The sequence below is a fragment of the Cololabis saira genome, chromosome 5 (assembly GCF_033807715.1).
Source record: "Cololabis saira isolate AMF1-May2022 chromosome 5, fColSai1.1, whole genome shotgun sequence".
NCBI lineage: Eukaryota > Metazoa > Chordata > Actinopteri > Beloniformes > Belonidae > Cololabis > Cololabis saira.
In genome coordinates, this window is record NC_084591.1 from 41,827,737 (window position 1) to 41,851,691 (window position 23,955).

At 39.8% G+C, this 23,955-nt stretch overlaps 1 protein-coding gene across 1 annotated transcript; it reads left to right on the forward strand.

The window, feature by feature from the left end:
• The first annotated feature begins 3,878 nt into the window (after positions 1-3,878).
• LOC133444781 (uncharacterized) lies at positions 3,879-5,620 on the forward strand. The gene is made up of 5 exons (XM_061722682.1): positions 3,879-3,939; positions 4,028-4,174; positions 4,260-4,418; positions 4,504-5,056; positions 5,132-5,620. The coding sequence occupies exons 2-4, from the start codon at positions 4,106-4,108 to the stop codon at positions 4,873-4,875; spliced, it is 600 nt and encodes a 199-aa protein (XP_061578666.1). The 5' UTR covers positions 3,879-3,939; positions 4,028-4,105; the 3' UTR covers positions 4,876-5,056; positions 5,132-5,620.
• Positions 5,621-23,955: the final 18,335 nt, after the last annotated feature.

The following is a 23,955-nucleotide window of genomic DNA, read 5'->3' on the forward strand; positions in this document are numbered from 1 at the left end:
ATAAAATAACTACAAATGCATATCAGAACAACATGATGGATTTCACTAGGTATTATCTTTCCCAACACTTGTACCCCCCCCTCATATCTTGAAATGTGATGTCCCAGCGTCCCTGACGACAGTGGTCGCTATCAATCAGGTTTTTAGCTCTGCAGTGTTACTAACTTACAAAAATGAAAAGGAAGCAGACAACCACGCAATTAAAAAAGAAAAGAAAGAAGGCAAGTGATGAGTCCAATGATGCCCCAGCAGCAGAAGATATTAACGAGACTGTTAGCCACTGATGGATTAATTATGCAAGTTCATCTTAAGGTAAAATATCAAATCACCCTACCCTCTTATAAATCTGTTTAAGGGAAATATTTGACTTTTTTTTTTACTCTCTCTCTCTTTCTGTCTTCTGCTCCCTCCCTCTCCTTTTTGCATTTGGACTTTAACTGTTTGAAGTTAAACTCGGATGTCCCTGTGATATTGTTGCACCGACATAGTGAATAAAATACGTTGCGTTTGTTAGATATGCTTTTTCTGCTCTCTCTGCCGCTTGCCCCATTGGCTGACTTGACGCTGAGGGAGGAGACAGAGAGAAACTCAGGCTTTATTGAAGTAAACCTGCTAGCGAGCAGGTTAGGTTCAGAGGCTCAGTTGCCATAGTAACTGACTCAGAGTTTGAGTTAACTCGCTTTCTGGAACTGAAAACTCTGGATTTCCCTCATCTCAGGCTTAACAAACTCAGGATTTTCACTAAACCTGCTTCCTGGAATACCCCTCAGGGCCGTAAAGTAAGCAAAATGCAATTAACCAGAGGTGGACAGAGTACTCAACCCCAGTACTTGAGTAAGAGTACAAATACTACTGGTCAAAATTTACTCTGTTACAAGTAAAAGTAGCTCAGTCAAAATATTACTCGAGTAAGAGTAGAAAAGTACTTGCTTTTAAAGGTACTTAAGTATCCAAAAGTAAATGCTTTTAAATTTACTTTAAGTAAAAGTAAGAGTAAGAGTAAGAGTACATTTCTTATTTTCCACATCAGTAAATTACTATATTTTTTCTAAATTAATTTAAGGATCATTTAACTCTTGTTTCTGAGAATTAACTCTTTGAAACCAGCTGCACTGATGTGCTGCTTTTAGAACCACAATGTTATATAAAACCTGCAGAAACACCAAAAACAACTGAAATGAATGGGATCATAAGAGGACAGCAGATGATGCAGAGTTTATTAACAATCATGAACTGAAACCAAATTAACCTGCACCATCCAACTAAGTCTGGATCCCCCTCAAAGACCACTGCTTTACAAAAAACTACATCTCTGCTTTCAATAACTCAATGTTGAAGTCACTTATCTTTACAGGAAGGACATGTACCAGTACAATATAGCAATATAGAGCATAACAAACTGTCTCCCAATGTCTGTCTTGTCTGTGTCCCAATGTCTGTCTCTGTGCCTGTCTCCCAATATCCGTCTCGCAATGTCTGTCTTGTTTGTCTCCGTGCCTGTCTCCCAATGTCAGTCTCTGTGCCTGTCTCCCAATATCCCAATATTCTTCTCCTGACGCAGGCGTAGCCATTGTTGCGGCTCTGTCTTGACTTGTTGCGGCTCTGTCTTGACAAACGCAGGCTACTTTGGCGGTATCGTTTTGAGGAGGCTTGACGTATTTCCGCTTTACGTACATCCCAGTGGAGAGCGTGCACTGTGATAGGTCTCCTCCTTTGACAAAAACAGCTTGTGTCCAATAGGATTTTAGGGAAGAAGAAAAAAGAGCAGACCTGAAAGTAACGAGTACTTTTCAGCCTTCCTAGAAATGTACTCGAGTAAAAGTAAAAATATTTGTCTTGGAAATGTATTCAAGTAAGAGTAATAAGTACCAAAGAAATCTAATACTCAAGTAAAGTACAAATCCTCTGGATATGTACTTAAGTACAGTAATCAAGTAAATTTACTCCGTTACTGTCCACCACTGCAATTAACACGTATTACCTCTGTCTCTGAAAATACAGTTACTGTTTGAAACATCCTGAAAGCAAAAAATGACTTGTCTTTAAAAAATCTGTTATGAGGAAAAAAGAACAGAAAGGTCAGTCATGCAGGAATCTAAACAAAATGCAAAAAATGGGTTTGCTAGAAAAATGGAATTGACTAAAAAAGATCCGACCTGTCATTGCTAGAAGACATGTTGAACTGACTGAAATTCACATGGCATGGTTTGAATGGCTTAATGTGATGAGTAAATCATCCCCCCCAAATGGGGTGCGAGTTGTTTTGCATTTGAAAACATTGGCTTATCAAAACCTGTTTGCTTACTGATGAAAAACTCAAACATGCCCTTGGGTCCACTGGGAAGGTCTTAGGTTTGGCAAATGGCTGGGGGTCACTGGTGCCCTTTACAAGATAGAAGCCCTCGCCAATTACATCCTCAGTTTTCATACCCACTGTACATCTGAGACAAAGCTTTAAAGCAGCGTATCATTACACATCCACTGTCAACCGGAATAATGATTATATTGCCATTACCATCATTTACCCAATTTAGAACTATCCTGCACCTAATGACTTCCCTATCATTTAGGGATTAGATCACTCACAAAAAATATGTAGGCCTGTATATAAAGTTAAACATCTAGCAAGACAAGTATGCTATACATGGTTAAGATTAAAATGGACACTTGGAATCATAACCCTGATTTTAAAGACGGAGAGGAGATTAATGCAACAGAGCCAAAGGAGTAAACAAAGAAAAAGTAAACAGTGGGCTAACAATTCTAGATCATATTAACATGCAGACAAATTCATTTCAACAGCAAAGCTGAAACAGACAATAAAAACAATGTGAAATTTGACTTAATATATGTAAATGGTCAAAAACGCTATATCTGCTGTAGTCCACATCTCTTTAGCTTCTCCAATTAAAATCTCTCGAAGCTTTTTTACATGTAAGCCAATGATGTTCCAGAAATGATGGGGTGGCATCTGGGGGGGGCCAATCACATTATTGGAGTGGGACTGGCCACCTTGGCCACCCCTTTAAAACTGCATGTAGCAAGGTCAAACATCACTTTTGATGCTTGCCAGTCACTGTAACAAAATGAGGTGAGTAAATTTCAGGTTCCAGCTGTTCTGAGTTTCATCATATAAACGTTTATTAGACTACTCTGACAGCTTGTGATTTTTATTATTTTACTTCTTTTCTTATCATCTTATTCTTAATGTTTTCGGTCTTATTTGTTATTTACTGTCTAATTATGTCTTGCTGCTTTTAATGTCAATGTAAAGCACTTTGAATTACCTTATGTTGAATTGTGCTATACAAATAAATTTGCCTTGCCTTGCCTTGCCTAAAGCAGTTCATCTTAAATATAGCTGTGTTGTAGATATGCTGCTATAGGCCTATGCTGCAGGATCACCATGATCCACCGACCGGTGCCCATCCTTCTCTCATTCTCTTTTCTTATTTAATTTCCTCTCTTCAGATCGACCCTCGGTTATTAATCAGAAGTATCTCATTACCAGAATTGTCTCCATTGTTCTTGTAGTTTGTTGTGCTGGTCTACCCCTTCCTTTTCTCTTCTGTGCATGTTTGCAGACCAGAGCTTCAGGAGCTGCATGCTGCCCTGCAGTCCCCCCCTCTGATCATCCCACTGCTTACTTCCACTTGTCTGTATAGATGTCTGTCGGATACCTGCTGACATTCTGACCTGCAGTTCTGCACTCTGACCACCTCAGTGTCTGTTGTCTACATCTGCTTTTATAATCATCCTTGTAGTACACCAACTAACCATCTTTCATCTTCTGTGTCTCTGTAAAGCACCTAGAGACAACTTATGTTATAATAGCTATATAAATAAAATTGAATTGAACTCACATTGAATATGTTTGCAGGCTTTTATGGATTTTTTCTCTGCTGATAGGAAGCATCAGCTGCTTTCCTCAACAAGGAGGTAAAGGGATAACAATCAAACTAAAATGACTACTTGAAGTAACTTGAGCTGTAACTTAAAGTTGGTTCATACTGACCTTGTTTTTAAGGTAGTGGAGGTATGTACCATACAGGACAAGGTATACCCAAGCCAACTTATCAAAACCCTCAGGGACAAGCCGGTGCTTATGGGGGTTCCAGTGGCACTGCAGGATCATCCGGTGGCCACACTGGTGGAGGTCAGGGCTACCCTGCAGGTAAGGGCTCAAATGCTAATTGAAATGACCAGTGTCACTTGTGCTGCTAAAAGTAATGCTGGGTCCTACTGACCTTGTTTTCCAGGTTATGGAGGTACGTACCACACAGTGGGAGCCTCTGGACAAGTTATGCCCAGGCCAACTTATCAAAGACCGCCTGTACAACCCGGTCCTTATGGGAGTTCCGGTGGCACTGCAGGATCATCCGGTGGCCACACTGGTGGAGGTCATGGCTACCCTGCAGGTAAGGGCTCAAATGCTAATTTAAATGACCAGTGTCACTTGTGCTGCTAAAAGTAATGCTGGGTCCTACTGACCTTGTTTTCCAGGTAGTGGAGGTATGTATATGGCTTCCGCCTCTGGGCAAGGTCCAGCCAAGCCAACCCACCAGAAACCATCTGGACAGGTTAGTCAGCAGCACAGGCAGACTCCCCAGACTCCCCAGCATCCCCAGACTCGCCAGCATCCCCAGACTCCCCAGCATCCCCAGATTCCCCAGCATCCCCAGACTCGCCAGCATCCCCAGACTCCCCAGCATCCCCAGATTCCCCAGCATCCCCAGACTCGCCAGCATCCCCAGATTCCCCAGCATCCCCAGATTCCCCAGAATCCCCAAGTTCCCCAGAATCCCAAGGATCCACAAGTTCAACAAGAGAGCTTTACGGGTACTGAAGCTGATGAGCCAGTCTTCACTCCTGTGAATCCTGAGGATCAGGTGTATGCTTTCAAGACTAGGTCCCAGTACAACAAAAGACGATTAGTTTTCAATCAGTTCAGGTACACCCCAACAGAGCCGCTGCATCCCGAGGAGCCAATAATTCTATACCCTGGGGATAAGATTGGGGAGAAAGGCAAAAAAGGAGGCTTCTGAAGCCCTTTTTGGTGAGTATCCTACCTATGACCATGTGTAGCCTGTTGCTGCAAAACACAGTCTCATGCATGTCCTTTATATTGTAGGTCTCCATGTTCCAGAGGTGTCGTTGAATCTTCAAACTGCACAAGACTAAATAAATGACTTTTTATAATTGTTGTGTAACTGGAAATGCTCTAGGTATCTAAGTATTGGTTTTGGAAAAGGAGAATGGAAACTTCTGAAGCTATGTCGAAGGACTTGGCTGCAAACATGCTACGCACCTGTAGACTGAACAGTATATAATTTGGCTGGTTGCCCCACCTGTTCCCCACTTAATTTTCTGAGAATATTGCTTTTTGTATCTACTTGTGAAGAAAACACATTATTCAGTGTAGAACTTTATTATGTTGATTTAAGGAAATTATCACATATTAAAGTTCATTACACATTTACATGGAGCTTTTTGTATGTCATCAACTAGAGAAACCATGACATGTTTCTTAAGAAAAAGTTTCACATTAGGCCTACTAGTGTTTCACTGGCTGGATTTTGCTAATTTATCTGCTGCTGCTTCTTAACTATAAAACCAAATAAAATACGTACTACATACTACATGCCTATTGTTTTGCTACTTTATCTGCTGTGGCTTCTTAAGGAGAAAACCAAATAAGATATATACTACATATTAGTCTTGGTATGTCTTGCATGCTTTGTACAAACGATATACATATCATGCAACGTTAAAACAATTATCTTATATTATAACTTGAAGCTGGTCACAGTGGTCACATGACCAGTTTCCATTATAATGGCCTATTGCGTTATGGGATATAGTGTGAGACACGTCTGTTGTGCACTGAGTTTCCCTTGAACTCGCATGCCATTTAGATATTTGTGTGCAAACTGCAGAATAATGCACTCAAGTGTTGAATGTGGTTTTGAAAAAAGTCTAGACCTAGGCTAAGTTAGCTGCAGTGTAACTAGCCCATAAAGTTCCACTGCCACTGCAAGCTTTGGTTCTTAATATCATATATGTTTACATACTATAAACTGATGGACCAACTGCACTATTTGTATCATCTACGCTGAGGCTCAGAGTTTAAGCTAGTGTTAAATTTCACATGCTATTACAAAGTCATGTGAGCTCTTAAACCCAGCTGTTGCACTGTTGTTTGCATCAGTAGTTCAACGTGTAATGAAGGTTATCTTGTTCTCAGTTACTGTGACCTCAAAACATGTCACAATGACCATCAGATGTGTTTATTCTTGTATGTTTGCTTAAACCTGAAAACAGATAAGCTTTTTAACAAGAGCCAAGTCATTTCTTTTACACATGGAGACTTGTATTTCACGCCACACACAATTATTGTTCATATTTATTCTCAGTTAATAATTCTTCTAAATTGAAGATAGGCACAGAAAGATATTTATAGGGCATTATTTATTTAGCAGATCTTTACAAAGTATAACAAATATTGACACAGAAAACCTGCAAACATAATGTTAATGACAATACCTGGCTTTTGCCTACTTATCAGGCTTTTTCAAGTTGCAAGCAGACACAAGTGGAGAGTAAAGTGGGATTTAATCAAGAAATTACTGTGCATAAAGACGCATGCAGGGACACAGTAAGTAGGTGTAGGCTGACGCTCATAAGAAACGTGGACCGAACCATTACATGATGAACTGGGGATTGTGCAGAGTATGAGTAGGCAGGAGAACAGGTGAAACAGATGGGGATAATTATGAGGGCACATGTGCAGTCCATGTTGTGGAGAACTGAGAAACGCTGGGAGTTGTAGTGTCAGGATCAGTGATCAGAAGGCTTAGATTTTCCATGTAACAGGAGAAAGAGAAAAAAAAGTGTAGAACATGAGAACAGAATCTGATGTCATTGTGTTTTACCAGAAATATCCACAAGAGAGAGCAGTGGGACTGGGTCTCTAAAAGTAATCAGTACATCAATTTATTTATTTGTAGTGGAATATAGATAGATAGATAGAGAGAGAGACAACAATATACAAATATAACTATGCTAATTTGAAACTTTGTTGCTTCAGCTTTGCTAAGTAGACAAACCCTTGTGACTCAGAATGGGACATGTGAAAAAAATGCAGTATTCAAAATTTAAAGGAGCTTGAGGCTCCTTTTAAGAAATGAGACTCTCTAGCGCCACCCTTCACCACGACGGCCGTTGGGGGTACTGCAGCCAACAGTGAAGCCGGTGTCGGTGCTTTTTTTTCCCACCTGCTTTTCTTTACCGGCTCCCCGTACGTGATGACGTTCCGTCTTGATCAGATCACTGATAATTCTGATAATTCCTTGTATATGTTTCTTCTCCCTTTTACCTCCACTATGATCTGCTGCTTCTGACTTTAAAGAAGTGTATGTCTCTATATGTTCTCATTGTTGAATCTGTAAATGTCTAAGCAAAATAGTCATAATACATTATATAAATATAATTACAAAAATGTAGCGTCAACTAAGCGCTCACTGATTAATCCGCAATTGCCAAAAAAGACGTTTTGAATGTGAAGACATGGTGAAAAACTACCTTCCTAGCTTAACATGGCAAAAAAATACCATCGCAGGGAAAAAATGCACACTTCCGGGGAAAATATTGCAGCCCGATACAATCTGGTATTCACACCGGCACGGGAGAACGGGGAGAACGTACATGCAGCGTCATGTGACGTCACATCCGCAGCCCAGCGCAGGAAATTCGGGACCGAATTGCAGCACATTTTGCAGCACACAGCCTGTTCAAGGCAAAGGAGAGATACACTAGAGGGCTCATTCTTTTGGGTTTGGAACGCTTCATCTGACATTACTAGAAAACTTAAAACGTTTACGGATTTTTTTCATAAATCTTGCCACAATCCGGCCTCAAGCTCCTTTAAAAGAGCTACAAACACTCATCTACAGTCATGTGCAAAAGAAAGAACAGATTTTCAAGTTTAAGATTTTTACTCCAAAAATGAAGTCACATTTAGTGAATACATTAGATGAACAATACATGACATGCTGCATATTTAATTATTGCACATTAAGCAATATTCCACATAATTGTCCTAATCTTTGACCGAAACAATATCTTAAATACACTCCGTTCTCCTACACATTTATATGCTTAAAGTCAAGTCTATTCTATTTATTGTTGGCAACAATAAAATGAGCTTAAAAGTATTGTAAACAAGATTGCAAACCAAGAATAATACCATGTATTTCCTTTCAGCTGTTAAGCTGTATTGTTTCTGTAAACCAACTCTAAGTTACACAAGTGAAGAAACTAGTTAAGTTAGAGTTTCATTGCTAAGTGTAACATTTGTTTTTACTGTGTATGACGACCAGCATCTGGAAAATCCGTGTGTAACTGTGTTGTAAGAGCAGATTACAAGGTGCTGATTTGTTTGTGTGACGCTGAAACCTATTTAGTCTAGGAACCTTTGTTGGCTCACCATGTGTTTTTCCGACTGGCAGGAGGAAACAGTTTTTGACCGCATCCACGTCTGTAACTTGCAAGAACTGGATTATGCGAGTGACAAATAAATGTATATTGTGCATCGCAAAGACAGTTTAAGTGGACATTCATTCATCATGCACCTGGCATACAAAAGTAAGCGCGTCAAAAAGTTTTCCCGCCGAAATACACCTCAGTGGCTTAAAGCGTTGGCTTAGCTTCTACATGTGTGAAAACCTAAATAAACCATTGCTCTTTTCATGAAAATTAAGAGGACAAGTACATACAATGGCAGCCAGATGCCACTAATCAGATGCACTGCTAGTACATTTATTAAGGCAGATGTTTTGGCAGTTTATTGCTCTGGAGAAGTGAGGTGTGTTAATGCCAAAGAGGACAAAAAAAAAAACTTAGAACCCCCCCCCCCCCCAAAAAAAAAAAAAAAAAAACAGAACCTAGAGAGCAATTGTTACACATCAGTCAGTGTGAAAGTGTTTGGCCATTTCCAAATGATTTGGGGGCATTAATGACCCTCTGGAGCAACTTCGTCTGCTGCAATGCAGCTGGAAAACCACAGCGAGAAGCTGCAGCTCAGCAAAGATGTCACTCAGCAGTGGGAAGAGCTCAGTCTAATCCTTAGGAAGTAGTCTCTGTTGAGCCTTCCTCAGGAATGCTGTGAAGTTAGCACCCAGGTTGGGTCCTCACTGATGTGGATGCCCTGAAACCATCTCCACTCTGTCCATTTATTCACTTTTTCCACTAGAAGCTACTTGGCCCGGCGCTTTTCTACTAGGGGTCTACCCGTGCAGAGTAGATACTTTTCTGTAACTACTCTGTCGAGGTTCTAAGCGGGCTGTCTCGGGCCGTACCCGACATCACACTACATGCCACCGATTGGTCAGGGGGTTAGCCAGTCAGACGTCTGAGTCAGGATGTGGACATTTGTGATGCTCGATACTATCAATATCTTTGCGATCCAATAGAGTAAGACCCAGGCTGCTATCGGTGATACATGGTGCAAATACACCCAATGTGCCCAATAAATCTGAAGAAAAAAAAAAGTAGATCCTACCAGCAGCATGTCATTTAAACAAAATCTGAATAGTTTTGCTACTTTCACCGTATTCCTGTTAATACACAGCATCACAAATGACTGAAGTATCGATATTTCAGTATTGTTCGGCACATCGACTAATAGACAGTTGAAAAGTGATTCAGACGCCAGCTCCTTGTTCATTTTATCCGACAAGCAATGGCAGCACAAACGTCTGTTTGGTGATCCAACTCTGAGGTGCAGACGTTCATACCTGGTGGTTGAGGAGAGAATGCAAAAGGGATCTAGAGGGGACGATAAGGGACAAGATCTACCAGGAGCTTTGTCAGTCCATAGCTGCTCGTGGCTACAAACGGACTTTAAAGCAGTGCAGAGACAAACTAAAAATTAAAGCTGCAAGCAGCGATGAACGGGCCCTCGCGTGTGCAATTTTCACCAATAAAGGTCAAGGACTCAAAACTAAGTCCGATGGCACCACCCACGACTCTTTATGTCAAACCATTCCAAAAATATGGCAGAAAATAGGAACTATCAAATATCGACCAATCAGAAGGAGGGGCGGGGCTAATTCATGCCAATAAAGGTCAAGTACTCAATACAGAGTCAGATGACACCACCCACGACTCTGTCAAACATTCAAAACAAACAATCAAATTTATGGCAGAAAGTAGGAACTATTAAATATGGACAGATGAAGGGGGGGGGGCGTGCGTGCTTTTTGCTGTCATTCAACACTGTATATACACCATATTCACGTGATTGGCAGTGGAAAAAACTGATACTAGTGACACATTTCTGTTTAAAAAGCTGTTTTAGACCGTACTTGGCACCAATCGCAGTATAAAAGCAATAAATGCCAGACTGTACAGTTCAACAGCCACACTTTAAAGTTTGACATTTCCCACTTCCACATACTACCAAGTACGGTCTAAAACAGCTTTTTAAACAGAAATGTGTCATTAATATCAGTTTTTTCCACTGCCAATCACGTGAATATGGTGTATATACAGTGTTGAATCATACTTCTACTGATAACTTCTGCAACCTACGTTTCCTGAAGGCAACATGACTGAGGAACGTCCCCCGCCTTCTCTGTTCTGCTGTCACTCATGATGCCACGCCCCTCTCAGTTGATGCCACGCCCCCCACGCCAGATCGGGGCCAAAAGTCTGAACCTGAAAAAAAAATTTGAACCTGAAAAAAAAAGAAGTGAAACTGAAAAAAAAAAGACGTGAAACTGAAAAAAAAAGATTTGAACCTGAAAAAAAGATTTGAAACTGAAATAAAAAGATTTGAAACTGAAAAAAAGATCTGATACTGAAAAAAATAAAATTGAAACTGTAAAAAAGAATTTTCAGGTTCAAATTTTATTTTCAAATTAGCAAAACTTTTGGCCCTGATTTGGCTCCATACATCTACAGCATAGACTGCTACAGGAGATCCTTCCTGTAGGAGATTACCTTCTCAGAGACTTCAATCATAAATACTGCAACAACTTTCACATCAGGGATTAAAGCATTTTTAGTGTGTTTGACAATAAGCAGAGCATATGAACATCCTCCCCATCAGTCACCAGCCACGTTGTAGGGCTAGTTGGAGAATATATAGGAAATCCCTGCATATAGACGAATCCGGCGAAACCCGGAAGTCGAGCGGCCGCCATTACTGCGGTGGCGGCTCCGCTCCTCCGCTCCAGCCCATAGACATATATACGTATGGATCTATTACTCCGCTCCCTGCCAGGCTCTCTTAATGTATTTGTATCATCGGAACACTCCTGTCCCGTCACGTGCATTTGTTTTGATAGTGAATGAAGACGGGAGGGACTTTCAAAACTACTTTTCTGTTTCACCAAGTGAACAGACGGAACGCAAAAAAAAAAGTTAAACTGCTGGAAAGGAACTGGAATTTACCTGGATACCTTAAACAAGGAAGCCAGGGAGCGGTATATGGAGAAAATAATGATTATTAACGGTTTGGGTTCATATGAAATCACTACTAAAGAATGACGCTCCGATGAGGATTTACTGTCGCAGTTCTGCAGAACCACCGTCTTACTACCTTGTTTAGTGTTGGCAGCTGCTTTGGTAAATGTTTGACTCGCCATGTGTTTCAATAAATTAGTATAATATAACATACAGTAGCCTACATCTTTTTTTTATTACTCTTACTTCTCTTTTCTTTTATGCTGAAGAGGCTCCGATGGCGTGAGCAATATTTTTCTTTTCCTCGTGAGATTATTTTTTTCTTCTGCAGCTACAAATAGAGTTGATATTTTTTCCTCAACAAACTAGTTTTATCTGCAGATTGGGGTTATGTATGTATGTATTCTGTATCATCCGGAGCTGAGATAGTTCTGCCCTTCAATTAGAGACCTGTAATTGCGTTTTTTTTCGTCATCGGACGCCAGGCGATCAATAAAATATTCTTGGATACCTAAAATAAAACAAAACATAAACAGGTAATATTTAATTGTGCAGACGTGCCTCGTAAGGAGAGGAGGTGGAGAGAGCTATATTACAGTGTTTAATCATACACTCCCTTATCTCCCTATTCCTCTATTCTTTCCTGCTTATCGCTCAAACAAATCATTATTTATAAATTAACATCAGCATTAATTTAAGATACCTTCATTATTTATGGAAGGCCACTGTCTAACATCAATCCAGCTATAATGATGCTGTAGAGCATCAGGTTACAATAACAGCGCTGCGGTGGCAGATTGACACCTGCCACCGCAGCGATGGCGCCGCCGCAAGATGGCGGCGCACACAAACCGGTCGCCGGATTCGTCTATACACATCAGTCAAGGCATTGAGAGTCAAACAGCATTTAATCATGGAGTAGTTGGAAATATGAAACATGTAAACCTGCAAGACAAAAAGAAGAGTCAGCCAGCCAACCATCAGAAACTAAAGACCACATGTACCAAGTAAAACATGCCTTACTGGGAAGAGCCTCAAAGGCCTCCTTTGCTTTGCTGATGTGTCTTGCCAGGGTATGGAAATACTGGCTCCTGGGGCTCCAGTGGTTCAGTGTTGGTGTAGCGGGACTGATAGAAATGTAGTCGCTTCTTGTTGTAGCGGGACCGAGACTTGAAAGCATACACCTGATCCTCAGCATCAACGGGAGTGAAAACTGGTTCATCGTCATCATATGAGGTCCAGCTCTCTTGTGCACCCTGGTAATGGCCGCCTAGAGCACCAGACTGACTGTCCTGACCACCAACAGAGTAGCCGCCAGCACCTCCAGCAGTATTGGTGCCACTGTGACTACCAGAACTAGCAGACTGTCCAGAAGGTTTCTGGTAGGTTGGCTTGGAGAGACCTTGGCCAGAGGAGGAAGCCATATACATACCTCCACTACCTGGAAAACAAGGTCAGTAGGAACCAGCATTACTTTTAGGAGCACAAGTGACACTGGTCATTTCAATTAACGTTTGAGCCCTTACCTCCTTGTGGAGGAACGCAGGTGATGCTTCCGATCAGCAGACAAGCAATCCACAAAATCCTGTGGAGATACCTTTCATGTAAGTGCAACCAACATTTCAAAAACACCACTTCCATCTACTGTGGAATATTGTAACCAATTCAGACAAATCTACTCACCTCATTTTTGGTACAGTTGAGGTGAAGGACATTTAACCCGCTGTCTACTGGGCTGAAAAAAAGAAGAATGCTCTGTTCAAAGGCCTGTAGCAACAATGACAATGGCTGCTATTATATGACCAGCATGCAGCAGGAAGTGATTGGAACTGATTGCTCATTGGTAACAGCTGCTGCTAAATAATGCAACATTGAACATAAGAAAATACAGGTGGCAGGTTTACAAATTACTTACAGGTTGCCAGCTACACTTGTTTTATCTTATATTTGGATTAACAAATTTAACATTAAATCAGTCTTTATTCTTTGTCTAAGGCATTTTGTGCAGTTTTTTTTTCAAACAGTTTTGGAAAAATATGTTAGACAGTCTTTTTCACATCTGCTGATACACAGACGGCTGCAGGAGATCCTTCCTGCCACAGCAGTACATTGAATTGAATTGAACTGAACTAAATTGAGTCTAACTTAATTTAATTCGATTTAAATGTATATGATTTAATTTAATCAAATCTGATTGTAGTGCGTATTACGTTAATACAACCTAAGATGGACAACATAACTTTTAAAATAGAAAGTACCGTAAACAGAGACTTTTCTGGCCTACTCAGACCCTCTGATGCACAACATGGGTCAAAAGTGACCCGACAGAGATTTTATGTTCTTGATATTGACTGCGGACATCTGCTAATCACCACCTGCTCAGCACAACTGCCTCTAGTAAGTAAGTTGCTTTACCTAAGAAAATATTTGATGACTTGATGACACAGAAAGATAACTGAATTGAGTTTATATACATTACTGAAAGTATTGTGCTTTTGATTTACTTTATCCAGAGTACTGCTTGCAGATTTACAGCTGAAATGGTTCTGAGAATGTTGGATGAAGAACCAGATGAGGATGCTATTGGAAGTGATTTTGAGTCTGAATTTTGTGGCCTTGCGGGAGCTGTTTCTAGATCTGCAACAAAATCCAATGTACAAGGCCACTATGGGGCTCAGGAGATATGAAGATATCTTATCACTTCATACATTTTGATGACAAGAAGACCAGGCATTGCGTCAGGGAACAGACCACTATCAGTTCTATTTTATTTTACTTTGGTCAACGCATCATTTTATTTTTAGTTATCTATTGTAAGATGTATTTGTGTGTTCCAAAGTGAGAAATAAACATGTTTCAAAAGTTACTTTTATGAATGTTTGGTCCAAATCACAACTAAAATAGTTATTTGAAGAAAAATATTGTTATTATATGCCTTCATTTATCTTTAAATCATACTTGGATAAACGGGTCATTTTTGATCCATCTGTGTAAACTTGATATAGTAATACAAAAATGAAGTATATTCAAAAAATAAGGCTGGAAACATATAAATAATGATGACTCAAAAACAAGATATCTAAAGAATATGTGGATTATTGGATACTAAAATACATTGATCTAAAAAGATACAGGAAAGAAAAACTCAGCCTGCATGAGATAACATGGGATATGAATGCGGGTCATTTTTGACCCATGTTGTGCATTAAAAAGGGTGTCCTTATATTGTGCATCAGAGGGTTAAGGTCCCCAAAGAAGAGTATTGGAGTGCCAATAAACCATATTTTCCAGAATGATTCATGGCTAAACCTGGGGGTCGCCCATTTTTGGATTCCCATGTGCTCTTGTGTGTCACTTACACTTTCACATTACCTTCTAGACACACTCTTTCTCCTGTGGAGACATGTCTTTAACAGTCTTAGAGCAGGAAACAATCAGGTCTGCAATGACAGATACAGCTGATCTTGCATCTAGCGCCATGTTACCAGGTTTTATACCAGGCAACTCTGGAAAGAGAAATATTATTTCTCTGTTTTCCTCTTCAGTTATGCCATGCAGCTCTAAGGAAGCCAGCTCATATGTGTCAGACTCTGTTACTCATCCCTTTTCACTTGAAGTGACATCTTGCATATGGTTTGTGTTCAGGCTCTCTCTGTTGAAGTTGATCTTTTTTGTCACTGAAAGGCTTGAGAGAAAGCAACTGTACTTCTTTTTCTTTTGTTCTTCAGGACTTGAAATTTCAAACCTTCACACTAGTCTATCTGGACTGATGAAATCTTCAGGATAGAAGGTGAAATGCTTTCAAGAACAAAAAGAGAAAGCAGTCCAGTTGCCCCGTTTCAGCAAAGTAATGATGACTGAGAATCTACACCAATGAGTTTATCTTTTTGTGCTCTTTATTGTTTGACTTCTGTTTGAAACACTGTCTTTATAACCGTGGTCTGTTAGATCTTTTATATTTATTGTCTTTAAGCCAACAGTTGAATACATTGTGAGAAGTTTTCACTGTTTTTTTTAATTCATTTTTTTTATGTGTGGCTCCAAAACATCATTGTCTGCACATATACCCCGAAGATTTCCCAGTGACAGTAAAGGAATGTAAACTAATTCATTTCTGTCTTTCACAAGCTAAACATGCAATTGCCTTAAAATGGAAAGAGACTCAGGGACCCACTTCTGGTCAATGGATAACAGAGTTATCATCTAATTTGGCACTGGAAAAGTTGACTTACATGGCAAAAGGAAAACTCTTTTTTAGTATAATATTTATGAATGTATGTTCATTAAAATAAAACATGAATAAACAAACATAAAATAACCATAAAAGGCACAGAGTTTAATTTCAAAGAAAAAAATCAACCATGTTGTGCAAGTTCTACGCATTTTTCACACAAGCTGATAAGTATTCAGACCTTGTCTAGACTGCATCAAGAAAGCCGTCACCCCTTCTCCTCCTCCTTCACCTCCATATCCCCCTCTCTGTGTCGATGCTTCGGGATCTCCTTCATCCAGCCAGGAACAGAAAGGTAGACCAGAGGGAAATCCCACCTGCCTTCCTCCCATCCAGCAAGAAAAAAGCAAGTAAACAACCTATCTGCCATTCTCCATCTGCACCTTATAATTCTCATTCACTAAATGCGTTCATACTTTTCATGAGAATGCATGTTTGGCTCCCTTAAAACTGTGCTCATTTAAACACTGTTCAGTAGTTTTTTAAAGTAGTTGGAAGCATATTCAGGTTATTTTTGTATATGTGTTTTAGTCTAACTCTGTGCAGTGATGCGTTGTGATTCATTATTGACACAAGAATCATATGTGAGTTTTCAGCATCGCTCCCAGTTGTTACATAATGTGTTGTCTTGTTACTGGAGTGGAAAGCAGAACAGCTGGGCAGCAGCTCACAGTTTCATGTCTGTAATCACACAGTTCATGTGTGATTGATGACCCCTTTCAGGTTATGTTTTTGGAGTCCATCTGCATCTGGGTCTCTCCAGAAATGTTGGTGCATTTTGTTTGTGCTCACCTCTTTTAGGGCTTTGAAATGTTCGTAACAATGGAAAGATTTGTTCACTGAAGCAGCGGTTTTGACCAGTTGGTTGTAAATTGTGTAGGCGTGATCGTGGGATGAAGTCTGCAGTTCATACATCTTTCAAACCATTTCTATGTATAAAAAACACAAAAACAACCAATAATCTGTAACCATAACATCATTCTTGTTTGATAAATGGAAACAAAATCTGTTGCTTATTATGCTCCGAAAAATGTGTATACAAATTAAAATAAAGCACAACACATATTATACCCTTACTCTTTTCCTAGGAATCATCAGCATTTGTGAGCACCTCTATAAAAGCAGTTTTTTCTCCAGTTTGCTGCTCTGGAACATCCAGGTGTGTGCTGGCACAACACTAAAGACCAACCGCATCAGCAAAACGCATATGTGAAAAATGATGCACATAGGAATAGGGGATTAGGAGTGGAAGTAGCACCCAGATGCTGCTAATCAAAACTCTTGATTAGTTGATCATCAGCAAGTAAGAAAACCTGCACAAAAGAAGAAAAGTAGCACTACACTGGTCTGGAGCGTTCAGGTGTCAGGTCACAGAATGCCAAAGAAGATAGTAGTCAGCAATGATCTTAAAGCTACGTCCATCATATGCTGTCTGAAAGATTATTCACAACTAAAAAACACTTTAAAAACAACTGTCAGTCTTTCCTGGGGTGGAGTTCTCAGCAAGTTAACCCCAAAGTAAGAATGTACAATTCTCGGTGATAATAAAAAAAAATGAACAAAGAACAAGAACTGCATCTCAGACTAAATGTTCCAGCCCATGACAATGCAATTAGAAAAATGCTCCATGGGTTCTTTGGAAGATTACCAGGAGAAAGACCTCTCTAAAAAGAAAATACCTACATATTTACATATTTATGCTTTATGTGGCTGCATCAAACCTCCAAATAACAAGAAAAGGCCATGTTCTGGTCAGTTCTAAAAGTTAAAAAACGGAAATTATCCAAATAAACCAAATACGCTGTGACAAGAAAGGCTTTCACTGGGACACGGAGCCACAAGCTAAGTATTTGCTCAAAGATGAACATCTGATCACGTATCATAAAACATTATCAGCGCTGCGGCTGCAGGAATTAGGAAAGGACTGTGACAGTAGTACTTGACTTTTTAAAGACCAATGTATGTATGTGTATGTGTGTATGTGTATGTATATATATATATATATATATATATATATATATATATATATATGTAAACATATATATATATACATACATAAGTCCGTCCTTCAATTATTGAGTATAGTGTTGCAATTTTTAAAATTGTGCCTTGTAGAATCTCACCAAAGGCTTCAGAACCATAAACATTTAACATTTGTCTTAGACTTCAACCAAAGATATCCAAGACACATTTGAAGCATGTTTGTTTAATTCTTCCGTCTAAGTAGCAAAAAAAAGCCAGATTGTTGCAAAGGAAATTTAACCTTAAAGCTCTAAAATCACTACGTCATTCCCCCCCTGTAAATGTCTTTTCCAACCCTCCTACGGTCCTATGGATTACTTCATTGTTAGTTAAAAAAAAATGCTTATTGATTTTTAAAGAGTCTTTATCTTGCGGCATATTTTTACAAGCTCAGAACAAAAAGGTTCATTTGAACGCCTAATTTTTTGTACAACGGCTTCCCCTCTACCATGAACGCAGTCCCAGCTGGACTCTGGTAATCAGTCAGTGTAACCAGCTTTGTGAGACCAGTTTGGCTTCATGCATGAGTGTGTTTGCTACATCTGTGTCCATGCTTAAAATGAAAACGAGGTCGTTGACAGGCTGCTCACTTGTCATCAATTATTTTAAAGGAAAACTCTGAACCTATTTCACAATGGATGCAGAGAGTATTTCTGTTTTCCTTTGAGACCCAGAGCTCCCCAATTAATTCATGAAATACAGTATATGTGGAACGAGACGACAGGATGGCAGACTGCAGAGAGTGCTGTTTGGGCTTGGCCTGATTTATAATGCATGAAGGGGAAGCAGGCGGGGTGTGTAATACGAAAAAAGATGGAGAGAATGGGAGGAGGGAAGTAAAGCGGCTGTGGGAGGAGAAAAAGAGGACAAGAAATGGGGGGATTCTTCCTGCTGGGGATTTAGTGCTGTAGGGCTGCCTCACTGGGTGTGGCAAGGGTGCTGGCACTCTTTATGCTGATGTTCAGCTGGGTGACACTTTCCCTTTCTCTACATTCTCTTCAGGGTCTTTTAAAACAATCATACGTTTGGTCGATCCTGTAAGGTCACAGCCGTTGAATCTCGTTAGTCTTTTTTCAATAGAGCATAAATCTAGTGCTGCAAAATTGGAGAGAAATACTTGTACTATGTAGTGCTGCGTGTTTTCTTTTAGTATATTTTGTGCTGTAAGGTCACTGACAAATAAAATGTATGAGTTTAAATTGACGACAAAGACACAGCATGAATTTTAGTAATGCACCCCACCAAGACGTGACTGCAGGAATATTCTCCGGACTCCAGATTCTAGACTAAACTGTTACAGAGAGAGAGGTAAAGCTGTAAGAATAAAGGGGGAGAGAATTGCTGTTTGTTAACAACAGATGTTGCAATCCTGGACAAGTAAAATGGCAGAAGGCTATAAATTATTGATTCTGTTTACACTCATCTCAAGAATAATTCACAAAATGCTAATTTTATTTCTTTGCGTCATCTTGAAGAGCATGACTGAGATGCTCCAGGGTTTACTTCTGGCCCTCATTTGTACTTTCCTCTCATCTGCATTAGCGCTCTCTGCCCATTAGACAGGTCTGGAAGCTTACTTCAGCTTTTAATTGTACTGATGAATAAACATGTGTTCTACGAAACATTGAAACATACAGTGTGTTTTGCGTGGTTTATGGTTACAAAGTGGATTCTTGTTCAATGTTCTGCTATTAGCAAGTTGACTGTGATGTGTAAATTGTGGTGGAAGTGGAGAATATCCACCAAAGTGACCCTCAGGAAGTTAGAAGTAAGCAGTTATAGCAGCAAAGGACTGCGACTCATCCTGACGGCACATAATTTGTGAACATACGAAGAGACTCATGGCGCGTTTAACCATCTGAAAGGAAAACCTGTTAATAGCCATGAATGACTGCAGAGTTGCTGTTTGGGTTGTTTATGCTGACAGTCAAAGCAATGTGACCAACCCAGCAGACACATTTGGGCCTACACTTGGACGGTTAAAACACTTTTGGCTCAGTAACATGACTGGCAAGTGTCAAATGAGCCAGATGTGATCCAAAGGTCATGATCCAACTTGGGTTATGATATTTGTTGTATGGGGCAGGTGTAGCTCAAATATTATATGTTGGGAAGGGCTAAATGTGTCCCAAAGGCCCAGAAAGGTACAGATTTGGACCGTAACTGTTAGGTAGCCACATGCATCCTGAGTTTTGGCTAAACATTATTTGTAATGTTAAAAAAGTTGACATATTTTCTGATTAAAATTAATTAAATGCGGCAACACTATGGTGCTAATTTGCATATCCATGATGTCACAAGGATTCATATTATTTTGCACTTTGCTACTTGGCTAGCCCTTTAACCTTTTTAAGCCTGTTTTTATGTGAATTTTGTCAGAGTGTGGGAACAGGTCTAACATTTCTGTGAAAGCTGATCCACATGTTATCCTGCAGCCTGCTGATTTGCACCGTTAAAAATCTTGATTTTACACTGGGTGTGTTTCCTCAGAGTATACAGCAATTTCTGTTTGTACTGATTTCTTTGTGCAGAAATGTAGGTAATGAGACATGACAGGTATGATTTGTTTTGTCTCAGAAAATACAGCTCTTATACATCATTCATGCTTTCATTTTTTTCGTTTCATTGTTATCATAACGTATGGTTGTCCTTTTGGGCTATATCTTTAGAGGATATGTAATAAATCTAAGAAATTAATCACATTTCAGACTGCAAAGCATTTTCCAGAAACCAGGATGTTTTATGGGGGTCCTTTACTTGACTCCCTTCATTAGGACTGCAGGTAGAAGGAGAACTACTGTACAGAGATACAGAGCTACAGAGCTACAGTTTTACAGAGTATATCTTTAACTCCCCAAAACACCTGGTCATAGTACGCATCTGTTAAGATTGACTGGAACATTAAAGGTGGGGCATGTGGTGCTGAATCATTTTGAATAGTTGAGGTCTCAGATCTTTGCTTTGCTGAAATGGTCTTCCTTAATGATTAGATTTATTTCATGCTTTTCTTGACATTCAAAGCATTCACAACAGTTTCATTATTCATTCATACTTGGTGTTGGTGGTTAACTATGTGTAGCCACAGCTGCCCTTGGGCAGTCTGACGGAAATGTGGCATCAATCCTCGCCAAAGGCCCCTCCGAACACCACTGGAACATTTATACACATTCACACACCAGCAATGCCCTCAATGGAGGCAAGGAGCGTGAAGTGTCTTGCCCAACGACACAATGACAGATGAGGGTGCTCCTTTCAGAAAGGGTTCATTACGAGCAATAAAATATTAATTTCCGATTGCTTCACAGTGACATTGTGCCATGCCATGTTCCATGGCACAAGTGAAAAACTCCAATTAAAGCTGCAAGCAGCAATGAACGGGCCCTCGCGCGTGCAATTTCCACAAATAAAATTCAAGGACTCAAAACGATGTCCGATGACACCACCCACGAGTCTTTATGTCAAACCATTCAAAAGTTATGGCAGAAAATAGGAACTATCACATATTGACCAATCAGAAGAAGGGGCGGGGCTAATATGCACCAATTAAGGTGAAGGAGTCAAAACCGAGTCCGATGACACCACCCACGACTCTCTATGTCAAACCATTCAAAAGTTATAGCAGAAAATAGGGAGTATCAAATATCGGCCAATCAGAAGAAGGGGCAGGGCTAATTCATGCCAATGAAGATCTAGTACTCAAAACCAACTCTGATGACACCACCCATATGTCTTTATCATAACCCGTTCAAAAGTTATGGCAGAGAATAGGATCTATCAATTATCGACCAATCAGCTACTAGTATCACTATCCTGCTGGGAGGAGTTCGTTAAAATACGACACGTGAAAATGGCATAAATTACGCCAAAATTACACGATTAATTCAAAATGGCCGACTTCCTGTTGGGTTTCAGCCATGGCACCAAGATACTTTTCTTTAAGTTGCGAAATGATACAAGTGTGTAGCGATTTTCGTGCATGTACATCAAACCGTATTGTGGGGCTTGAGGCACAAAGTTTTCTAGGGGGCGCTGTTGAGCCATTAGGCCACGGCCATTAATGCAAACCATTAAATATCAAATTTTTTGCCAGGTCTGGCTTGCGTGCTAAATTTGGTGACTTTTGGGGCACGTTTAGGGGGGCAAAAAGGCCCTCATTCGTCGGAAGAAAAAAAACGAGGAAAAACATTCCTACAGATACAATAGGGCCTTCGCTCTATCAGTGCTTGGGCCCTAATAACCTCATCATTTTTGTGTAACATACGGAGATTTTGCAGTGATGGCACTCAAGAATACTCCCTAACTTTCACTGATAAGATAGGCTGCCATGTCCTGGGCAGCAGCTCCAACACTGCAGCAAGGAGTTCATCTGACATCATTTGCCTTAATCTACCCTGAACCTTGAACCTGAAAAGACGCAGAAATTAAAATATAGTTCAGCCTCTTGGAAAAAAAATTAAAATAAATTCTGGCCTTTTATCCTGTATCTGTTGTTTGTCAAAATGCACCTAAACATACTTTTATGAGTCTCTCCTTTCTTGCGAGGACGTGTTCACTCCGGCCTGCATTGGTTCAGACTTGAGGCACGTTGAGCAATGAAGAGTTAAATGAGATGTAGGAAAGCTGCCAGCAGGGATTCTGCCAGCAGAAAAGAGGTCTTTTTTTTAATCAGCATCCAATTCATTGATTGATATTTGCTTTAGTCTGCTCAGGGTGCTTGGCAGACCACTCCGATGTAATCCAATCTAATGTGCTGAGGCGTGCCAGATCGAGAAGTTCAATTTTAGAGATTCAACCGGCCTGGATCCAATATTTGCAGAGTCATAGATACAGATTCTTGTTAAGATGACAAAATTATTTTTCTATGTCCTTTCTTTACTATTTAACAAAACCCTAAAACATCCACGCTTTCCACCACCAAAGCTTTCAGCCTGGTGTCTGAAGCAACACCAGCATAGGATTTTAAGTAAACCAGCAATGATTGGTTTACCCTGTCTGCATGAATAGCATAGCTCTTTAGATTAGCTCACAGTGTTTTGGACCTCTGCATTAATACCAGCTACTGATTGAGTCTGTAAATCCATATGACTTTCAGTTTCTGATGACACAGTGGATGGGAGAGAAACAATTCACTTAAGCTGGATGTGTGCAACTCAGCAAACTGAATCAACAGTTCTTCAAGCTTAAACTAAATGTTAAAACCTAGATGAGGCTAAGATTTACTGCAGAATATGTTATTAAACTGTAAAAATGTATACTTAGTGCTCCTTAATTAGCTTTCACTGTGTTCATATGTTGCAATAATACATCTCAAACATGTTACATCCAATATATCATTTTAAAATGTAAACAGTTGAAATGATATGTTGTACTAATTCTTGTATTAATCAGTCCAGAGTACTATAATGTCTTTAAACATAGAGGTGGTCTGGCAACACGAATATGAAAAAAACATTGCTTTATTTGCATACCATCTCCACAAATGAACAAACAATTGTGCTGCAAAGCACCAAACACATTCAGTGTGGGTCTTTTCACTGTCGGTAACAATTTCCAAAGCTACCAATCTGTAATAAAAATGAATAAACAAATAATAAAAAGCAAACGGAATTGAAATTGAAAAGGCTAAAAGTAAAATGAACAGAGTTTACCACCTGCTGCCTCTGCTCTCTCTTTGCCATTAGCCTTAAAAAAAATCCACTGAGAGGAAAATCTTGGAATTCGGGAACCAGGGGGTCAGTCATTTTATGTCATTGAGGATACAGATTAAAGATACACCATTTCATCATCTGTTAATCAGCCAATTTTATTCTGACCGGTCTTTTATATATAAAATAAGGCCAATCATAGCAATACTGATCAGCCAATATTGATATCAGTGCTGATAAATCCTTCTTTTTTTGAGTTAATGCATTGTGCCGGGATGGACTAGTAATCCGTCAAAGGTGTTCCCCTGCCCATCACCCAATACAGCTGGGATAGTCTCCAGCAGATCACAGGGACCCGAATTATGAATAAGCGGATATAGATAACGAACAGATGATTTATTTTTTTCCAGTCAGCAAATGCATTGGGATGTTGTCACCAAGAAGCAGGTGTCTGATGTGGATTTTATTTCACAATGAGTGCAGAATATTATATGATAGCAATCTGTTCAAAACCCGCAACCAAACGTGCAACTTGCTGAAAGCCAGTAGTCACTGTTAAAGACATAAAGACATCAAATGTCAGCTTCACAC

Excerpts from the sequence above, each read along its gene's own strand:
- LOC133444781 (XM_061722682.1), top strand. The coding sequence starts at position 4,106 with ATGGGGGTTCCAGTGGCACTGCAGGATCATCCGGTGGCCACACTGGTG. Across the intron at positions 4,175-4,259 it reads AGGTCAGGGCTACCCTGCAG|GTTATGGAGGTACGTACCAC; the intron begins GTAAGGGCTCAA and ends CTTGTTTTCCAG. Across the intron at positions 4,419-4,503 it reads AGGTCATGGCTACCCTGCAG|GTAGTGGAGGTATGTATATG; the intron begins GTAAGGGCTCAA and ends CTTGTTTTCCAG.